Below are 16685 nucleotides of genomic sequence, written 5' to 3'. Positions count from 1 at the left end.
TAAATCGCCCCAGATCGCCCTGTGGTTCATGCTCAAGTCGTGTCAGAGTCGCCTCTGAAAGTCGCGCTGGAAGTCGTGTCACCCTAGTGTGAACCGACTCTAAAACTGTTTGCTTCTATATAGAAATATATCATTTAAAGTCTAAGTTCACCTTTAAAAAAAAAAAAAACAATAAACATACATATTTTTGCAGGTAGAAAGATGTGCAACTACTATTTTTTTTTTGCTATAGGAGCCTGCAAAGTATTGTACCCGCAACCAGTGGATCACGGGTGCAATGTCAGGCTCCTGCACATTCTCCCTCCAGCTTTTTGCCAGTACCTCTGAATGGGTTTTCAGTTTGAAAGCTGGAGGGAGTGAGAATGGACTACGAGCGTCCATTGAAACTACAAGTTCGTATGCTGTAGAGGCAAATTGTAGTTTATTCATTCACAGATCTCTGTGGATTGAATGCATGGCACTGCTGTGTGGGCAGGGAGAAACCCCCAACGGCTGTCACAAGGAAGGGGGATGAGTGGGGCTGCTGAACATGATACACCCTAAATTCGGGTATGAATACCTTATCTCTAAAGTAGGCTGCGAGAACAGGTCTGCTTTTGCCAATATCCTATACTCCTAAAATGTTAAATGAAATTCGATTTTTTTTCGCACAAGTTGAATCTTCCCGGTCCACACCCTCACCACAATTAGGAAATGTCACCCATCATTCCAAATAAGCTAAGAAGAGTAGCTCTGCCCCATTATCTCTTGACTGTTTTAGGGGAATAGGGGGGAACATGAATAAAGTGAAGATGTGTGTCTTTCACTGATGCTTTTATCTTAATGGAAATATTTTATAGTTTTGGTTAGATTTCTAACATTTTTTTTTTCAGTGTTTCCTTTTTAAACTGTTGTTTTATTCTTATGCTTTTTTTCTTCTATCTACTGGATATAAAAACACAACATGCAACATACATGATAAAGCGTTCCCAGAGCACTATGGGTTAGTAAAAGAAACAGCTCAGCAGCTTGCCCTACAGCTGCCTTTATCCACGTGAAACCATGTAGTGAGCCATCTGATAACGGATACATCATTGCTTTAATTTAAAAAAAACTTTTTCAGCACAGCTGAAAAGTAATCAAACTTATGATATAAAACTGAGACTACAGCTAAATCTACCAGTACAACAGAAGACTTCAATATTTCAAAATATATTACCAGACTAAACAAATTTTTTTTTGAAACAATTCAATTTTTTCATTTTGACCATAATAAACAAACAGAATTTGTAAACAATACACTATAAAGACTGTAATTTGTCAATTCACACTTAGCACACCCTACTCAGACATTCAGCATCATCATTTACCAGGAGTCAGTGGACAGGACTGTGGGAATAAATTGCATTATTTCCCGTCATTTAAGGCAGATCATAGCACCATTTTCAAAAAGGGAATAAAGCTCTTTGTTTCCAGAACATTTGAATGTCCCATAGAAAGCAGCCAAGCAGAAGGAGCTCTGGGAAAGGTGGTGATCTTTGTAGTGCAGCAATATATATATATTGGGCTAGATTCAGGTAGCCGGGCGCATTGTTACGGCGTAGCGTATCGTATTTACGCTGCGCCGCCGTAAATCAGAGAGGCAAGTGCTGTATTCACAAAGCACTTGCCTCCTAACTTACGGCAGCGTAGCGTAAATGGGGCCGGCGTAAGCGCGCCTAATTCAAATGAGTATGAAGGGGACGTGTTTTATTTAAATTAATGGTGACCCCGCATGCGCCGTTCGTGAAAGAATCCCAGTGCGCATGCTCGAAATTCCGCCGCAAATCGTCATTGCTTTCGACGTGAACGTAAATTACATCCAGCCCTATTCGCAAACGACTTGCGCAAACGACGTAAAAAATTCAAAATTCGAAGCAGGAACGACGTCCATACTTAAAGCGGTGGTTCACCCTGCAGAACAACATTTTAGCATACAATTCGGCATAGTAGCGCGAGCTACAGTATGCCGGTCTTAATTTTTTTATCGCCGTACTCACAGTGTAATCGTACATAGTAGATTCTGACTGCCCGCGGGGAATGGGCGTTCCTTTCAAGAGGGAGGGTGATTGACGGCCGGCTCTGGCACGTCACGCTCCCCGAAGACAGCCGGAGTAGGTCTCGGCTCTTTACGGCGCCTGCGCACAGACTATGCGCAGGCGCCGTGAAGAGCCAAGCCTATTTCGGCTATTTCCGGAGAAGCGTGACGCGCCAGAGCTGGCCGTCAATCACCTTCCGTCTGGATTGGAACGCCCATTCCCCGTGGGCAGTCGGAATCTACTATGTACGATTACACTGTGAGTACGGCGATAAAAAAATTAAGACCGGCATACTGTAGCTCGCGCTACAATGCCGAATTTTAGGCTAGAAGAAAAAAAAAATTTTTTTTATTTTATAGGGTGAACCCCCGCTTTAACATTGGCTGCGCCTCCTAATAGCAGGGGTAACCTTACGCCGAAAAAGCCTAATGTAAACTACGTAAAAAAATAGCGCCGGGCGTACGTACATTTGTGAATCGGCGTATCTAGGTCATTTGCATATTCTACGCCGAAAACTACGGAAGCGTCACCTAGCGGCCAGCGTCAATATTGCACCCTAAGATATACGACGGCATAGGAGACTTACGCCGCTCGTATCTTAGCCTAATTTAAGCGTATCTGGTTTCCAGAATACGCTTACATTTACGACGACGTAGATTCAGAGTTACGCCGGTGTATCTACTAATACGCCGCCGTAACTCTACCTGAATCTAGCCCATTGTGTTTGGTTTTATTATAATTATAAAGAGCATTTGTGCCAAGATCTCAGGAATACTTCACCTTATCCAAGCGCTGCAAATTATTGAGCTGCTTGGAAGCATAATGCCCTGTACACACGATCGGAATTTCCGATGGAAAAAGTCTGACGGACTGGACCGTGTGTCTGCCCCATCGGAGTTTTTCCATCGGATATTGCGAGGAATTCCATCGGAGTTTAGATAGAGAACATGTTCTCTTTTACTGCGATGGAATTCTGTCGGAATTCCGATGTGAGTTTGGCCGGGCAAAAGCCAGATCGTGTGTACGGGGCATTAGGCTTTCTGGTTTTGCTCTGCATAGATAATGGTATCTATGTTACCATAACAATGGGGCCGGACCTTCCTCCATCACTGCCCCTTGTTATGGCAACTTGCAACTTGCTAAACAATGGGCCCAACAGCTGCCAGAGCATCGTGCATGCGCCAGATCGAGAGGTGCACCCAGCATGCACTTCTCGATCGGTTATTCAGGAAGAGGTTGTGATTGGGCTGCATATGCCCACACTCATCATCGTAAGATTAACCACTTAAGCCCCGGACCAATATGCTGCCTAAAGACCCAAGGGGTTTTTACAGTTCGGGACTGCGTCGCTTTAACAGACAATTGCGCGGTCGTGCGACGTGGCTCCCAAACAAAATTGGCGTCCTTTTTTCCCCCACAAATAGAGCTTTCTTTTGGTGGTATTTGATCACATCTGCGGTTTTTCGTTTTTGCGAAAATTTTGAATTTTATTTTGAAAAAAATGCAATATTTAGAAAATATTTAAAAAATTAAAAATTTGTTATATTTACAAGCAGGATTTTATTGTTTTGTGGCATTGTGTATATAATAAATGATTTGTTGCAACAACAAGACTTCCGGTTCTGGGGCTTGATGTAGCGGCCGCAAGGAGAGAGGGAGAGCTCCAGCACAGAATTTATTTTTCTTTATCTATCATATCTTTTATATGCTATATTTCACATCTAATGCCGCGTACACACGGTCGTTTTTTGTGATGAAAAAAAACGACATTTTTAAAAACGTCATTTAAAATAACCGTGTGTGGGGAAAACGTTGTTTTATGTCTTCTGAAAAACGACAAAAAAAAATTCGAACATGCTTCAATTTTTTATGTCGTTTTTCAAAATGACGTTTTTTGTGTCATTTAAAATGATAGTGTGTGGGTAAAACGACGTTTAAAACTACGTTTTTAAACCCGCGCATGCTCAGAAGCAAGTTATGAAGCGAGCTTCAATGGAACAGAGTGCCGCCGTACGTGCTGAACGTAACCGCGCTTTGCTAGAGCATTTTGAAAAAACGATGGTGTGTAGGCAACGTCGTTTTTTAAAATGAAGTTTGAAAAACGTCGTTTTGTTTCATGATAAAAATTGTCGTTTTATTTAATCACAAAAAACGACCGTGTGTACGCGGCATAAGATTTTAGATTCTGATCTATCGGTAAAAAATGTTTATATACTAAGAGAGAGTTGTGGTGGTGAGAAATTAATATTAAATTAAGTATATATCCGAATTTAGTTATTAGAGTTGGTGTGGTAAAGAGTTATAGAGAGGAGTTAGAAAAAGATCAGGATAATTATTTTATAATTATTTGATAAAAAATCTCTCTTTTTTTTAACGTGTTAATGTGTAATTTATTTGATTGTTTTTTTAAAGATTTTTTTTTAGAAAAGTTAATAAAATCTTTGTAAAATAATTTAATAAATGTTTTTTTTTTTAATCCTGAGCATTTGCTTATAGTTTATGTGGTTGGAATATGCATATACATGGCTCTATACTTAAAGGGTTGTAAAGGATTTTTTTTTTTTTCACAATAAGCATCCTTTACCTGCAGACATTCCTCTTTTCACTTCCTCATTGTTCTTTTTTGCTCAGAAGTTGCTCTATTTCTTCTCCGTTCTGTTCACTTCCTGCTTGTCTGATTTTACTGACCACCGTGATGGGAGGCTTTACTGCGGTGGTCAGTAACGTGCTCACCCCCTCCTGGGAACTACATCTGTGCGGCAGGACGCTCTCTACGTGTTAGAGACTTCAAGGAGGTGTGAATTACTGGGCGTGCCACAATTCATACTGGGAAATGTAGTTCTTACATGAACGAGCGCCGCAAACCAGGAAGTGAATGAGAGAACAGAAACTAGAATGCCGGAGGTGATATAGATGAAGGAATTTAATAGGTATTCGTTTTTTAACAGAATCATTACACTATTCTGTCTGTCTACCTTGCAGACATTAATTTTAGGCAATTTTTTTTTTCCTTTAGTGACCCTTTAAAGGTGGAAAGGTATTTGGAATGTAGAAGTCAGTTTGTAGTATTCATGTTTGTTGAATATTTGAATATGGTTCAACCAAAGTCTGCACTTCCAAATTCTCTTCTGAACATATTTATTAATAAAAAATAAAAAAAATCACCTTATTGCAAAGGCAATACATTGGGTAATTAGGATAACACACACTACTGTAACATTATTTACTGTTAAGATAAGACAAACCTATTTCCTGGTAGATACCTGGTTGTTGGTCTCATTGCGTAGACTTCTGCCTTCCTGGCGAATCTGGTGAGAAGCCCAACGTTGCCTTTCAGCATTTGTGGAAATGAGAGCACTGTTGGTGTGCCAGTCTGGTACAGAGAAGCGGCTCCCAGGTTTCATGCTTAGAGTGGCCATAACTGTGCAGACAATGATTGTTAACAATACATAATGTACACACACAATAAGTATCATATAGTGATAATGGAGGAAAGGAGAAGTATCTTTGGTGTTCATAGCAAACAGTCTGAATACCTCATTTGAAACTGGTAGCAGGAAAATTATAGATACCTGACTTGGATCATATCTGTGTTTGTTATTCCTGCAGTTCTTACACGTAAGATATGTTTTCTTATATATGTTCTTATATTCAGTATATTTAAAGTGAAACTCCATTTTGAAAAAAATAAGGAAGATACACCCTCACTATTTGTCCTGTTTACCATTATCATTGAATATGAAAGTAAAAGAAAATCTCAAGTTTTGTGTTGTCCCAAGAAAAGTAATAGAGGGGAAATCTCCCATTGGGGACACCAGTTCTGGTGACCTGGGGGGGGGGGGGATTCCCTTAAAGCGGGGGTTCACCCGAAAATCAACTTTCTGTCACTAGATCCAGCATACTGCTGACATCTGCAGTATGCTGGATTTTTTTTTTTTTTGTACTTATCGTTGTAGCCGTATTTCTTCTCCGGCTCCGAGCGGGGGAATCCGTTGGGGAATAGGCGTTCCTAAATCAAGCGCAGTTGATTGACGGGCTTGATAAGCGTGTCACGCCATCCGGAAATAGCCGACGTGATTCTCCGCTGCTTACGGCGCCTGCGCCTGCCGTAAACAGCTGACTGCGCAGGCGCCGTAAATTGCCGAGAGTCACATTGGCTATTTCCGGAAGGTGTGACGTGCTATCCAAGCCCGTCAATCAACTGCGCTTTATTTAGGAACGCCTATACCCGGAAGGATACGCCGCTCCGTGCAGGAGAAGAAATACGGCTAAAATGATAAGTACAAAAAAATAAAAAATAATCCAGCATACTGCAGATGTCAGCAGTATGCTGGATCTAGTGACAGAAAGTTGATTTTCGGGTGAACCACCGCTTTAATTTGCAGAAATTTCCCTTCACTTCCTGTTTTGGCTATGGGACAGGAAGTGAAGGGAAATCTCTCCGTTGGGGTGGGAATTAAAAAATAATGCCTGTCTCCAGGCTAGTGCATGAGATATGTAAATAACCTGTCACTCACAGCAAGGGGGAGGAACGGACTAAGGTTTTTCTCTGTAAGTTCGTTTTGTTTCACTGAACAATAAAAGAGGATTGCTCAGAGCTGGATTAACTCTGTGTGGCAAGATTGGGCACAGATGATAGGAAATCTTATACTGTACATTGTGACAGCAAAGAATAAACATTTTTTTTTTTCGGGTTTACATCCTCTTTAAGGTAAAAAATGTCCTGCCTTTAGAATTACTTTAAAGGAAACAGAAACATAGGTAGAAAAAAGACACAAGGTAATCAAGGTCAACCAATAGAGAGAAAAGGACCAATGAAAATAAATATTAGAAAACCTCCATAAACAGAACCTTATGCTCACAGCTAATCCAGAGGAAGGCAAAAAAAAAAAACGAACTGATCTTTCAAGGCAACCTGATATTTCCTAGATCAACAACTGTTAATCTCCATTTATAGTCTGTTAACTTTTAAGCAAACTGGCAAATTAGCATCCCTAAGAGACACATTGGCAACCCCCTTCTGAAGATGCTAGTTGTCTGGCTTGTACACTAACCATAGCTGGCTTGAATAAGGTTTGAGTCACTGACCTGGAACATGTACATACATACATATCTGTAAAACTAAAATCAGGCATGCTTGAACCCGATCACAAAGCATTTAATTAAGAGGGTAAACATGACAACCAGCAAACTAGCACTTGCAGAATAGGAACACCTTATTCCTTCAGGAAAGATTTTGTTTAGACCAGGGCTCATCCCCCCTTCACAGTATAGCAGTGGGCAGATTGTGCTACTCAAATTAACCAAGTTACACATAAGACACAGAGAGCTCGGCTCAGCCCCGCCCCCTTGCTCCTTCCTCACTGACTGTGATTGACAGCAGCGGGAGCCAATGGCTCCTGCAGCTCAGCCAATGAGGAGCGAGAAACCCGGCAGAGCAGCTGCTCTCATGCACATTGCTGGATCCAGATGGGACTTAGGTAAGTATTAAGGAGGGCTGACTGGGGGGGGGGGGGGGAGCTGCACACTAAAGGTTTTTTACCCTCATGCATAGAATACATGAAGGTAAAAAAACTTCAGCTTTCAGAAATACTTTAAATTCTAGCTGGCCATCATATAATCGGGAAGACAAATAACACCTAATAGTGGTATTACTTTGTGGAACAGTTCTGGATTGAAGGAGAGTATTGCAGCACAAGCAGCCGTTTAATTTTTTGTATTCCCAGGTTGCATATTTAACCACTTCAGCCCCGGAAGAATTTACCCCCTTCCTGACCAGAGCACTTATTGCAATTCTGCACTGCATCACTCTAACTGACAATTGCGCGGCCGTGCGACATTGCACCCAAACAAAATTGATGTCCTTTTCTTCCCACAAATAGAGCTTTCTTTTGGTGGTATTTGATTGATCACCTCTGCGGTTTTTATTGTTTGTGTTATAAACAAAAAAAAGCGCCAATTTTTAAAAAAAGGCAATATTTTTTACTTTTTGCTATAATAAATATCTAAAAGGGAGACATTCAGCGCAAACCAATAAAATTAAATGAGCACAGGTAATTGCAAGCTGAACACTGAGGCTGGGTTCACACTTGTGCGGTGCGAATTCCAGCTCTCCAATCTCTGCAAAGAGATAGGAGAGCTGTTCAGCAGATCATCTCCGTTTTAGCTGCGAATTGGGAGAGGGGAGGGGGAGAGGGGAGGGGGGAAGTGTATTGAGGAGAATGAGAGAAATCCTGATGAGAAATGAACACATCTGGAAATCAGATGCGTGCCCATAGAAGATAATGGACCTGAATTCGCACCTGAGCCGCACCGCAATGCCTAAAAAACACACAAGTTAAACACTAATAGCTAGATTCACGTAGAGTTACGCCGGCGTATAGATACAAATGAATATGCAAATGAGCTATATACGCAGATTCTCGAACCTACGTACGCCCGTCGCAATTAGTTACGCCGTTTACGGAAGACGTACGCCGGCGTAAGGATAAAGCTGGTCTCTGGGTGGCGCAGCCCATGCAAAGTATGGACGTCGGAACGAGCGTATCTTTTTACGTCGTTTGCGTAAGTCGTACGCGAATAGGGCTGTGCGTAAGTTACGTTCACGTAGTAGGTAGTGTTCGACGTATCTTAGGCATTTTATCCGACGCATGCGCACTGGGATACGTCCACGGACGGCACATGCCCCGTTCGTTTAAAACGTCAATCACGTCGGGTCACTAGTCATTAACATAAAACACGCCCCCCTGTTCCTCATTTGAATTAGGCGTGCTTACGCCGGCCCATTTACGCTACGCCGCCGTAACTTAGGAGGCAAGTGCTTTGTGAATGCAGCACTTGCCTCTCTGACTTACGGCGGCGTAGCGTATATGCGATACGCTACGCCGCCTTAAAGTTAAGCCAGTCTTTCTGAAAGGGTTGATTAAGGGGTTAAGTGTGTTCTAGGGAGTGATTCTAACTGTGGGGGGTATGGGCTACAACTAACATGACAGCGATCACTGCTCCTAATGACAGGAAGCTGTAGATCCCTGTCATGTCCCTAGGCAGAACAGGGAAATGTCTTGTTTACATAGGCATCTCCCTGTTCTGCCTTTCTGTCTCACGATCGCGGGCTGCCGGCAAACATGGAGTTCGCAGGACCCGCGGTCACGCTCCCTCAAGGTGGCAAATTTAAAGGGACCTACCTGTACGCCTATTTGCCTGCCTGTGCCATTCTGCCGATGTATATGTGTGTGCAGTGGTCGTCAAGGGGTTAAAAAAGTTACCGCGTACACACAATCGGATTTTCCGACAAGAAAAGTTTTATGAGCTATTGGACGGAAATTCCGACCGTGTGTAGGCACCATCGGACTTTTCCTGTCGGAATTCCCGCCAACAAAAATTTGAAAGCTGGTTCTCAAATTTTTAGACGGAAAAAATTCCTATCGGTAATTCCGATCGTCTGTAGCAATTCCGACGCACAAAATTCCGACGCATGCTCGGAAACAATGTGACGCATGCTCTGAAGCATTAAACTTAATTTTCTCGGCTCTGCGTAGTGTTGACGGTCGAAAGTTCAGAGAACTTTTGTGTGACCGTGTGTATGCAAGCCAAGCTTGAGCGGAAAATCCGATCGTGTGTACACGGCATAAATGTATATAAATGTAAATGTTTGCATGCACCCAAATCCGACTTCGGGCTCTTTCACACGGGCGGACCGTGTTTTTTAGGCGGACCTGAATGGGCGCTCTGTGCTCCTCTGTGGAGCCACGGATGTCAGCGGTGACATGCCCGTTGACATCCGACCCGCTCCGATCCGCCAAAGTGTGACGGAGGAAAAACATACTTTTCCATCCGTCTGGCGGATCGGGTGAACACGGACAGACGGTCCGTGTTCATCCGATCCCCCCATAGAGGAGAGCGGAGAAAAGACAGGGCGGTCCCTGCACAGTGTGCGGGGACCGCCCTGTCATCCGCCGACTCAGCGGGGATCAACGGAGCGATCCCCGCTGAGTAAGCCGAGGTTCACGGGGCGGATCATTACTGATCTGCCCCATGTGAAAGGGGCCTAAAAGTAGCCCACAGATGATTTGAATGATTCAGGTTTCTTTCCTTTTACCATGGGCTGAAGGAAAGAAAATTTCTTGATTCCCCCATTAACAAAGTCAGTGTAGATGGGGGAATGCATCCTGCAGCACTATTTTGCTCTGTCAGCAGGGAGGCGTGGGGAGCCTTCCTGGTCAGCAGAACACAATGATTACTGCTAGCGGGTATAGCCGCCAGCAGTAATCATATGTAAAAAAAATCAGACAGGCTGGTTGTACCCAAGCCGATCAATGAATCAACTTTAGTACAACAGCCTGTCCATAGATGGAACAAATCTTGGCTGGTCCCTACTGAACCAACTGAATTTCAATCCACGTATGGCTGGCTTTGGTATTAACCTCTCTCAATGCCCTGTACAGCAAAGCTCAGGCAGAGCAACACTGGAAGCCAATCAGATGAACTACATGCAAATGCACTGATGAGAAACATGATAATAGGAGGAGAGAGCAGAGTTGTGCAGAGGGTTAATCTCATCAGCCTGCTGCTTCTCATTAAAGAGGAGTTCCACCCAAATTTGGAACTTCCTCTTAACCCACTCCTCTCCCCCTTACATGCCACATTTGGCATGTAATTTTTTGGGGGGGGGAGTGGGGGCTTCAGCACGAGTGGGACTTCCTGTCCCACTTCCTCCTTCCTGTAGATGACTAAGCTTAATCGCCTTCAGGAAGTGGCTGCTGTAGGCGATCGCCTAGGACACGTCACAGGTCCTAGGCGATCTCCTGGCCAATTACACGGCGCGGCGCCGGGCCGCGCCGCTCGCGCATGCGCAGTGCCGCGCCGCTCGCTTTCGCGCATGCGCAGTGGGTGCCCGGCCGTGAAGCCGAAAGCTGTCACGGCCGGGTGCCCACACTGAAAATGAAGACGCCGGCCGGGGAGGGGGGGAGAGGAGCGGAGCACCGGCCGGCGCGTCGCTGGAGCGCTGGAGCAGGTAAGTGCCTGTTTATTAAAAGCCAGCAGCTACACTTTTTGTTGCTGCTGACTTTTAATAAACATACAAATGGCTGGAACTCCCCTTTAACAATGTAGTCAGAAGGCTGCAGATGGAAAGATAACACAGATAAAGAAGTGCCATCATTCTGGTATAGGAGTAAGTACTGCAGCTACACGTTCAAGAAGCACACAGGTCTGGGGTGGGGTGGCAAGTTGTGCTCAATTTTTGGCTCAAATTATTTAGTTGCAAAAAATGAAGATTTACTATGTTTAAGGAAAATGCAGAAATGTTAATTGTGCTTAAATGGTTTTCTTCCTGAAAAATAGCAATGGTGTTTCCTGGTATATGAGGTTGCCTAGGCTCTACCTACAGCATCATAGCTGGAAATCTATAGTGTAATACTAGCAATACACAATTAGATTTCCTTTGTTCAGCCCACAGGGAGAATGGAAGAAAATCACTCGATTCCCCCATGGGAATCTAAATACCTGAACAGTAACTGCATCCGATTGGATGCAGCTACTGTTTGGCCCAGAATTTCCCACCTAGAGCCTGGATCCATTGATTATGAAATCAAACAAGATGGTGCTCACAGAGCCACCAATGGCTTGAATTTCAGCCAGATCAACAGGAATTATGCTGTGTATGTGTAGCACCACGAGTTGCTAATGTCCTGGGTCCCCACTGCTGCACAGCCAGTCACATAGCATTTTCTTCACACATTCCAATGCAGAAAACAGTCCTTGGCTTGTTTTTGATGTTTTATTAGGGGTTGATAACTTGGATAGGGTAGGGAAATATAGGATGCCCAACTTGAGAATGTCTAAAACACTGAACAATGGACAACTTCCTCTCTATTTACAAAAAAAGTCCTCTTTCTCCTTCCACCTGCATAAACTTGGTTTCCACTACTCAGCACCTGCTGCTCACTCCTTTGGAACAAGCAGGATATTGCTAGTTCAGCAAAGGCCCATTACAGGCAGGAACTCTGAGTCCCTTGACAAAAGAAGTGCAATGTGAGTGACCAGCATGACATCTTTCCTTCTGCTTCCCTGTGGCCACTGATACTAGCTCCACTTGCTTGCAGAAAATGCAAGCCCATCTGGCTACCGCCAGCCACACCTGGCTGATCTTACTCTCTGTCCTCCTGACTGACTTTTCACCTCAGTCCTGCCCAACTGGCGCGCACACACTTGGAGACCTCCCAGGGCAAGGTTAGATGAAGACTTGGCACACCGCGGTCTTCAAGAGAGCAGTGCTAAAGCTGGCAGTCTCTTCCCTTGTCTGTCCCTGCACCATGCTGATATACTCACTGCCTCAACTTGCTCCTACCCATTGCTTCTTCAGCATGAATCTTTCCACTGCTTCCTGTGTTAGGATCCTTTCAGGCCAGCTTTCCTGAGCACCCCCCCCCCCTCCCCGGTAGGCAGTCTCTTTAAGTGCCACCGAGACAGCCTCTCCTCAGCCCTGTTACTAAATCTTACACCCGACCCTCCTTGCTGGGATAGCATAGGCCTATTTATTAGGTTGTCTCAGTCTCCTGCCAGCCCACATCTGGTGATTGGCTGAGGCTCCATAAATATTCATGGCAGCTCCTCCTATTCCCCGCCCTCTAGTGCTAGAAGGTTCTCCAACATTCCAGACACCAGGGGGAGGCACCAGAGTGCTGCAAGGATGAGTCATGCAGCCCTGCCCTCTAATGACCCTGACCCAATTCAGTGATTCGGGTTATTCCTGGCCAGAATATGCTTTCACCTACTCGAAACTCTAGTAGCACACACTAGAGGGTGCTACAGTACATATGGTAGCATAAGATTAAAGTGACATTAAACTTTATTTATTTTTTCAATAACAAACATGTCATATTTACCTGCTCTGTGCAGTGGTTTTGCACAGAGCATCTCCAATCTCCCGAAAAGAGTCGGGTCCCCACTCCTGGCTCCTCCTCTTCAGCCTGTGCACCCAATAGTAAGCTGCTTGCTCTATGCCTTCATAAAACACACAGAGCTGCAGCTCGGCCCTGCCCCCCACTCTTTCCTTTTTGGCTCGCTGGCTGTGATTGACAGTAGCAGGAGCCAATAAGAGACCCGAGAGAAGCTCAGCTCTCGTGTACATTGCTGGATTCAGAGGAAGATCAGGTGAGTATTGGGGGGGGGGGGGGGGCTGCACAAAGAAGGTTTTTCTACCTTCATGCATAGACTGCATTAAGCTAAAAAAAACTTGACTCTTTAAACCACTTTAAGTCACTGCTACCTTTGACCGCTAGTCTAAGGAGATTTGGCGATGTCAAGGCTGTGCTGCTCACTATTCAAGTTCTAACAGGAGGAGGCAAAATCTTTGCCTCAACCAAGATGGCCTCCTCTATACAAAGACACAATGCAGAACAAGGCATGATAAGTCAGTAATGGGGAAAAGATAACTGAAGAGAGAGCACAGGTCACACCGGTAGCTAGTCCTATAACCTCTGCTTGATTGTTTGGGCACAACTTCCAGAGTTCAGTTGTCTTTAAAGTGTTTGTGAACCCATTTATAGAAGACTAAGTAACCCCTCTATTAGAGGCTGGCATAGCACACTATGAAAGTTGTTTTAAAAAAAGAGCGTTCTAAATACAGTACCAATTTTGATCTTCAGACCGGTCACATTACTTGCGGCCGCTTTACAGCACAGATGAATGGCTTCTGCGGGACTCGAGACCGGCCTGAAGACAACTCAAAATTGGTATTTAGAATGCTTGTTTTTTAAAAACAACTTTCATAGTGTGCTGTGCCAGCCTCTAATAGAGTGACAATTTTAAGACAGGCAGGCAGGAAGGAGAGGTTGAGGGGGAGAGAGGAGAGCAGAGGGGACAGCATGCAGGGAACGTACTCTGACCACAGTGATCAGGGCTGAGCAGCCCCGATTTTTGTGGTCAGCGCAGAGAGGGCATACAGGAAGTAGCAGATTCAAGGTTTTTTTTAGTTTATTTTTTACAGTTTAGAGGGGGGCAGATTACACAGCACAAGCACTGCGCTATGTAATCTGCCTTAGGGGCCAGGATCTGTATTATTTTTTGGGGGGGTTAACAAACAGTGGAAAAGTATGTATGGAAGCTGATCCCTTGTGTGTCCAGAATCTTATGATGGCCATACACGTTTAGATAAATAATTGATTTATTTTCTGATCATTCCTGATAGGTATAATTGATCTATTATTTACAAGCCATTCAACCAATATGCCACACATGGGGAATTGGATTTTGATCAGTAGTTGGAAGATATGATCGCAAGTTATTGATCACACCATGCAATCTTCTAATTGGTCTATTGAAATATGATCACATTATTGACTAGAGCATCTCAATGTTGCAGATCAATGCAAAACAATAGATCATTTTCATGCCCTTGCCGATTGGCGCAGCTTGATTGATCTAAATTGAGTTTATCGACGAGACGTTATGGCTATTTAACTGTTTGCAGATTTGATGATTTTGATCACATTGCATAGCGATTGGATAATAAAATAGAAGTGTGTATGGCCACCATTAGGTTGGTAATGTAGCCCCTAAAACCACTAGCCAACTAGCACTTTCAGACAGATCAACAATGGCAGGTTTTCTTTTAATGAACCTTTCATATTTTATAATACATAAACTGTTTAAGGAGCAAAGCGCAGCACCAATCAGAATTCTTGTATAGCACATTCAACTTGGTTACTATGTGATACTCCACCGTCCAATACAGTTTATATCAACCACCACAGTCTATGAACTACATGTTACCGCTGACAGCCTGACAATAGTAATCATTCCTAGAATTACTCCCCCAGATCGGCATGGAGGGAGAAGAGCGACCCCCGGTCCTTCCATGACAGCCAAGACACTTACCGACGTCTATCAGCGGCTCGTGCAAAACCTCGATCTGCTGCCCACACCGGCGTCTGTAATGCCGTTTCCAGGGGAACGGAGAGCAGCCAATCAGCGATGAGCGGGAATGTTTACATACAGTGTCCTGGTAACGAGGTGTCACTGGAATCCTTGTGTTGTGAATAATGCTGCAAGAAACTGGAGACTGCTATTGAGCATATGAGACCTGGGTGACCGAGCCCTGCCTGGGATCTGTGCAGGTCATCAGAATTTCAGAACAAGCAGCTCTTGCCTGTAGTGTTTTGTTTACTGGCTCAGTTAGTTACCAATCACTTTATGTGGAGTTTAGTTAACCTGATGCTGAGATGCAGCTGATGAAGAATTCAAAGATCTTACAAAATAAATATATAAAAAGAAACTAAACCTGGAAGAGGTGTCAGGATTTCCCATTTTATTGTGAGGGAGCAGAGGTTGTTACACACACACACACACACACACTATATAGATAGATACACACACACACACACTGGACACTTTAAAATGAACACCTGTTCAATTGCTTGATAACACATATTTCTAATCAGCTAATCACATGGCAGCAACTCAATGCATTAAAGCGGAGGTTCACCCTCAAACTTAAAGTGGAGGTTCACCCGGAAATAAAACATTTTACCCTTAGATGGATGCTCATTTTGTCTAGGGGAATCGGCTAGTTGTTTTAAAATCGAAGCTGTACTTACCGTTGTAGAGAGCGATCTTCTCCGCCGCTTCCGGGTATGGTCTTCGGGACTGGGCGTTCCTATTTTGATTGACAGTCTTCCGAGAGGCTTCCGACGGTCGCATCCATCGTGTCACGATTTTCCGAAAGTAGCCGAACGTCGGTGCGCAGGCGCAGTATAGAGCCACACCGACGTTCGGCTTCTTTCGGCTACTCGTGACGCGATGGATGCGACCGTCGGAAGACTGTCAATCAAAATAGGAACGCCCAGTCCCGAAGACCATACCCGGAAGCGGCGGAGAAGATCGCTCTCTACAACGGTAAGTACGGCTTCGTTTTTAAAACAACTAGCCGATTCCCCTTGACAAAATGAGCAGGAATCTAAGGGTAAAACATTTTTTATGGGTGAACTCCCGCTTTAAAGGGGTTGTAAAGGAAAACATTTTTTTTCATAATAAGCATCCTTTACCTACAGACATTCCTCTTTTCACTTCCTCATTGTTCGTTTTTGCTCAGAAGTTGCTCTATTTCTTCTCTGTTCTGTTCACTTCCTGCTTGTCTGATTGTTACTGACCACCGTGATGGGAGGCTTTACTGCGGTGGTGAGTAACGTGCTCACCCCCTCCTGGGAACTACATCTGTGCGGCAGGATGCTCTCTACATGTTAGAGACCTCAAGGAGGTGTGAATTACTGGGCGTGCTGCAATGCATACTGGGAAATGTAGTTCTTACATGAACGAGCACCGCAAACCAGGAAGTGAATGAGAGAACAGAAACTAGAACGCCGGAGGTGATATAGATGAAGGAATTTAATAGGTATTTACTCGTTTTTTAACAGAATCATTACACTATTCTGTCTGTCTACCTTGCAGACATTAATTTTAGGCAAAAAAAAATGTCCTTTAGTGACCCTTTAACTTTATTGCAGCCTTATAACATGCCTCTAGCGTTGTCTTTTTTTTTCCCTATCTGAACCCTTTACCTGTCTTTAGCCTCACTTCCGGGTCTTCTTCCCTGCGGGGAGTGGGCTTGTCGCTCCTTTTCCCAGACGA

General features: G+C 44.1%; 1 protein-coding gene across 1 annotated transcript in view; it reads right to left on the bottom strand.

Moving 5' to 3' along the window:
• Positions 1 to 15042, bottom strand: part of TEKT2 (tektin 2) — a 43924-nt gene extending 28882 nt beyond the window's left edge. The window contains exons 1-2 of the mRNA XM_040337322.1: positions 14937 to 15042; positions 5321 to 5478 (exon numbers count right to left, since the gene is read on the bottom strand). Coding sequence (XP_040193256.1) covers positions 5321 to 5476 — 156 coding nt within the window. The 5' untranslated portion in view covers positions 5477 to 5478; positions 14937 to 15042. The remainder of the gene's footprint in view (positions 1 to 5320; positions 5479 to 14936) is intronic.
• Between the last annotated feature and the right edge of the window lie 1643 nt (positions 15043 to 16685).

The sequence above is a fragment of the Rana temporaria genome, chromosome 2, assembly GCF_905171775.1.
Source record: "Rana temporaria chromosome 2, aRanTem1.1, whole genome shotgun sequence".
Taxonomy (NCBI): Eukaryota; Metazoa; Chordata; class Amphibia; order Anura; family Ranidae; genus Rana; species Rana temporaria.
Note: the sequence above shows the minus strand (reverse complement) of the source record. Positions and strands in the feature narration are given on the sequence as shown.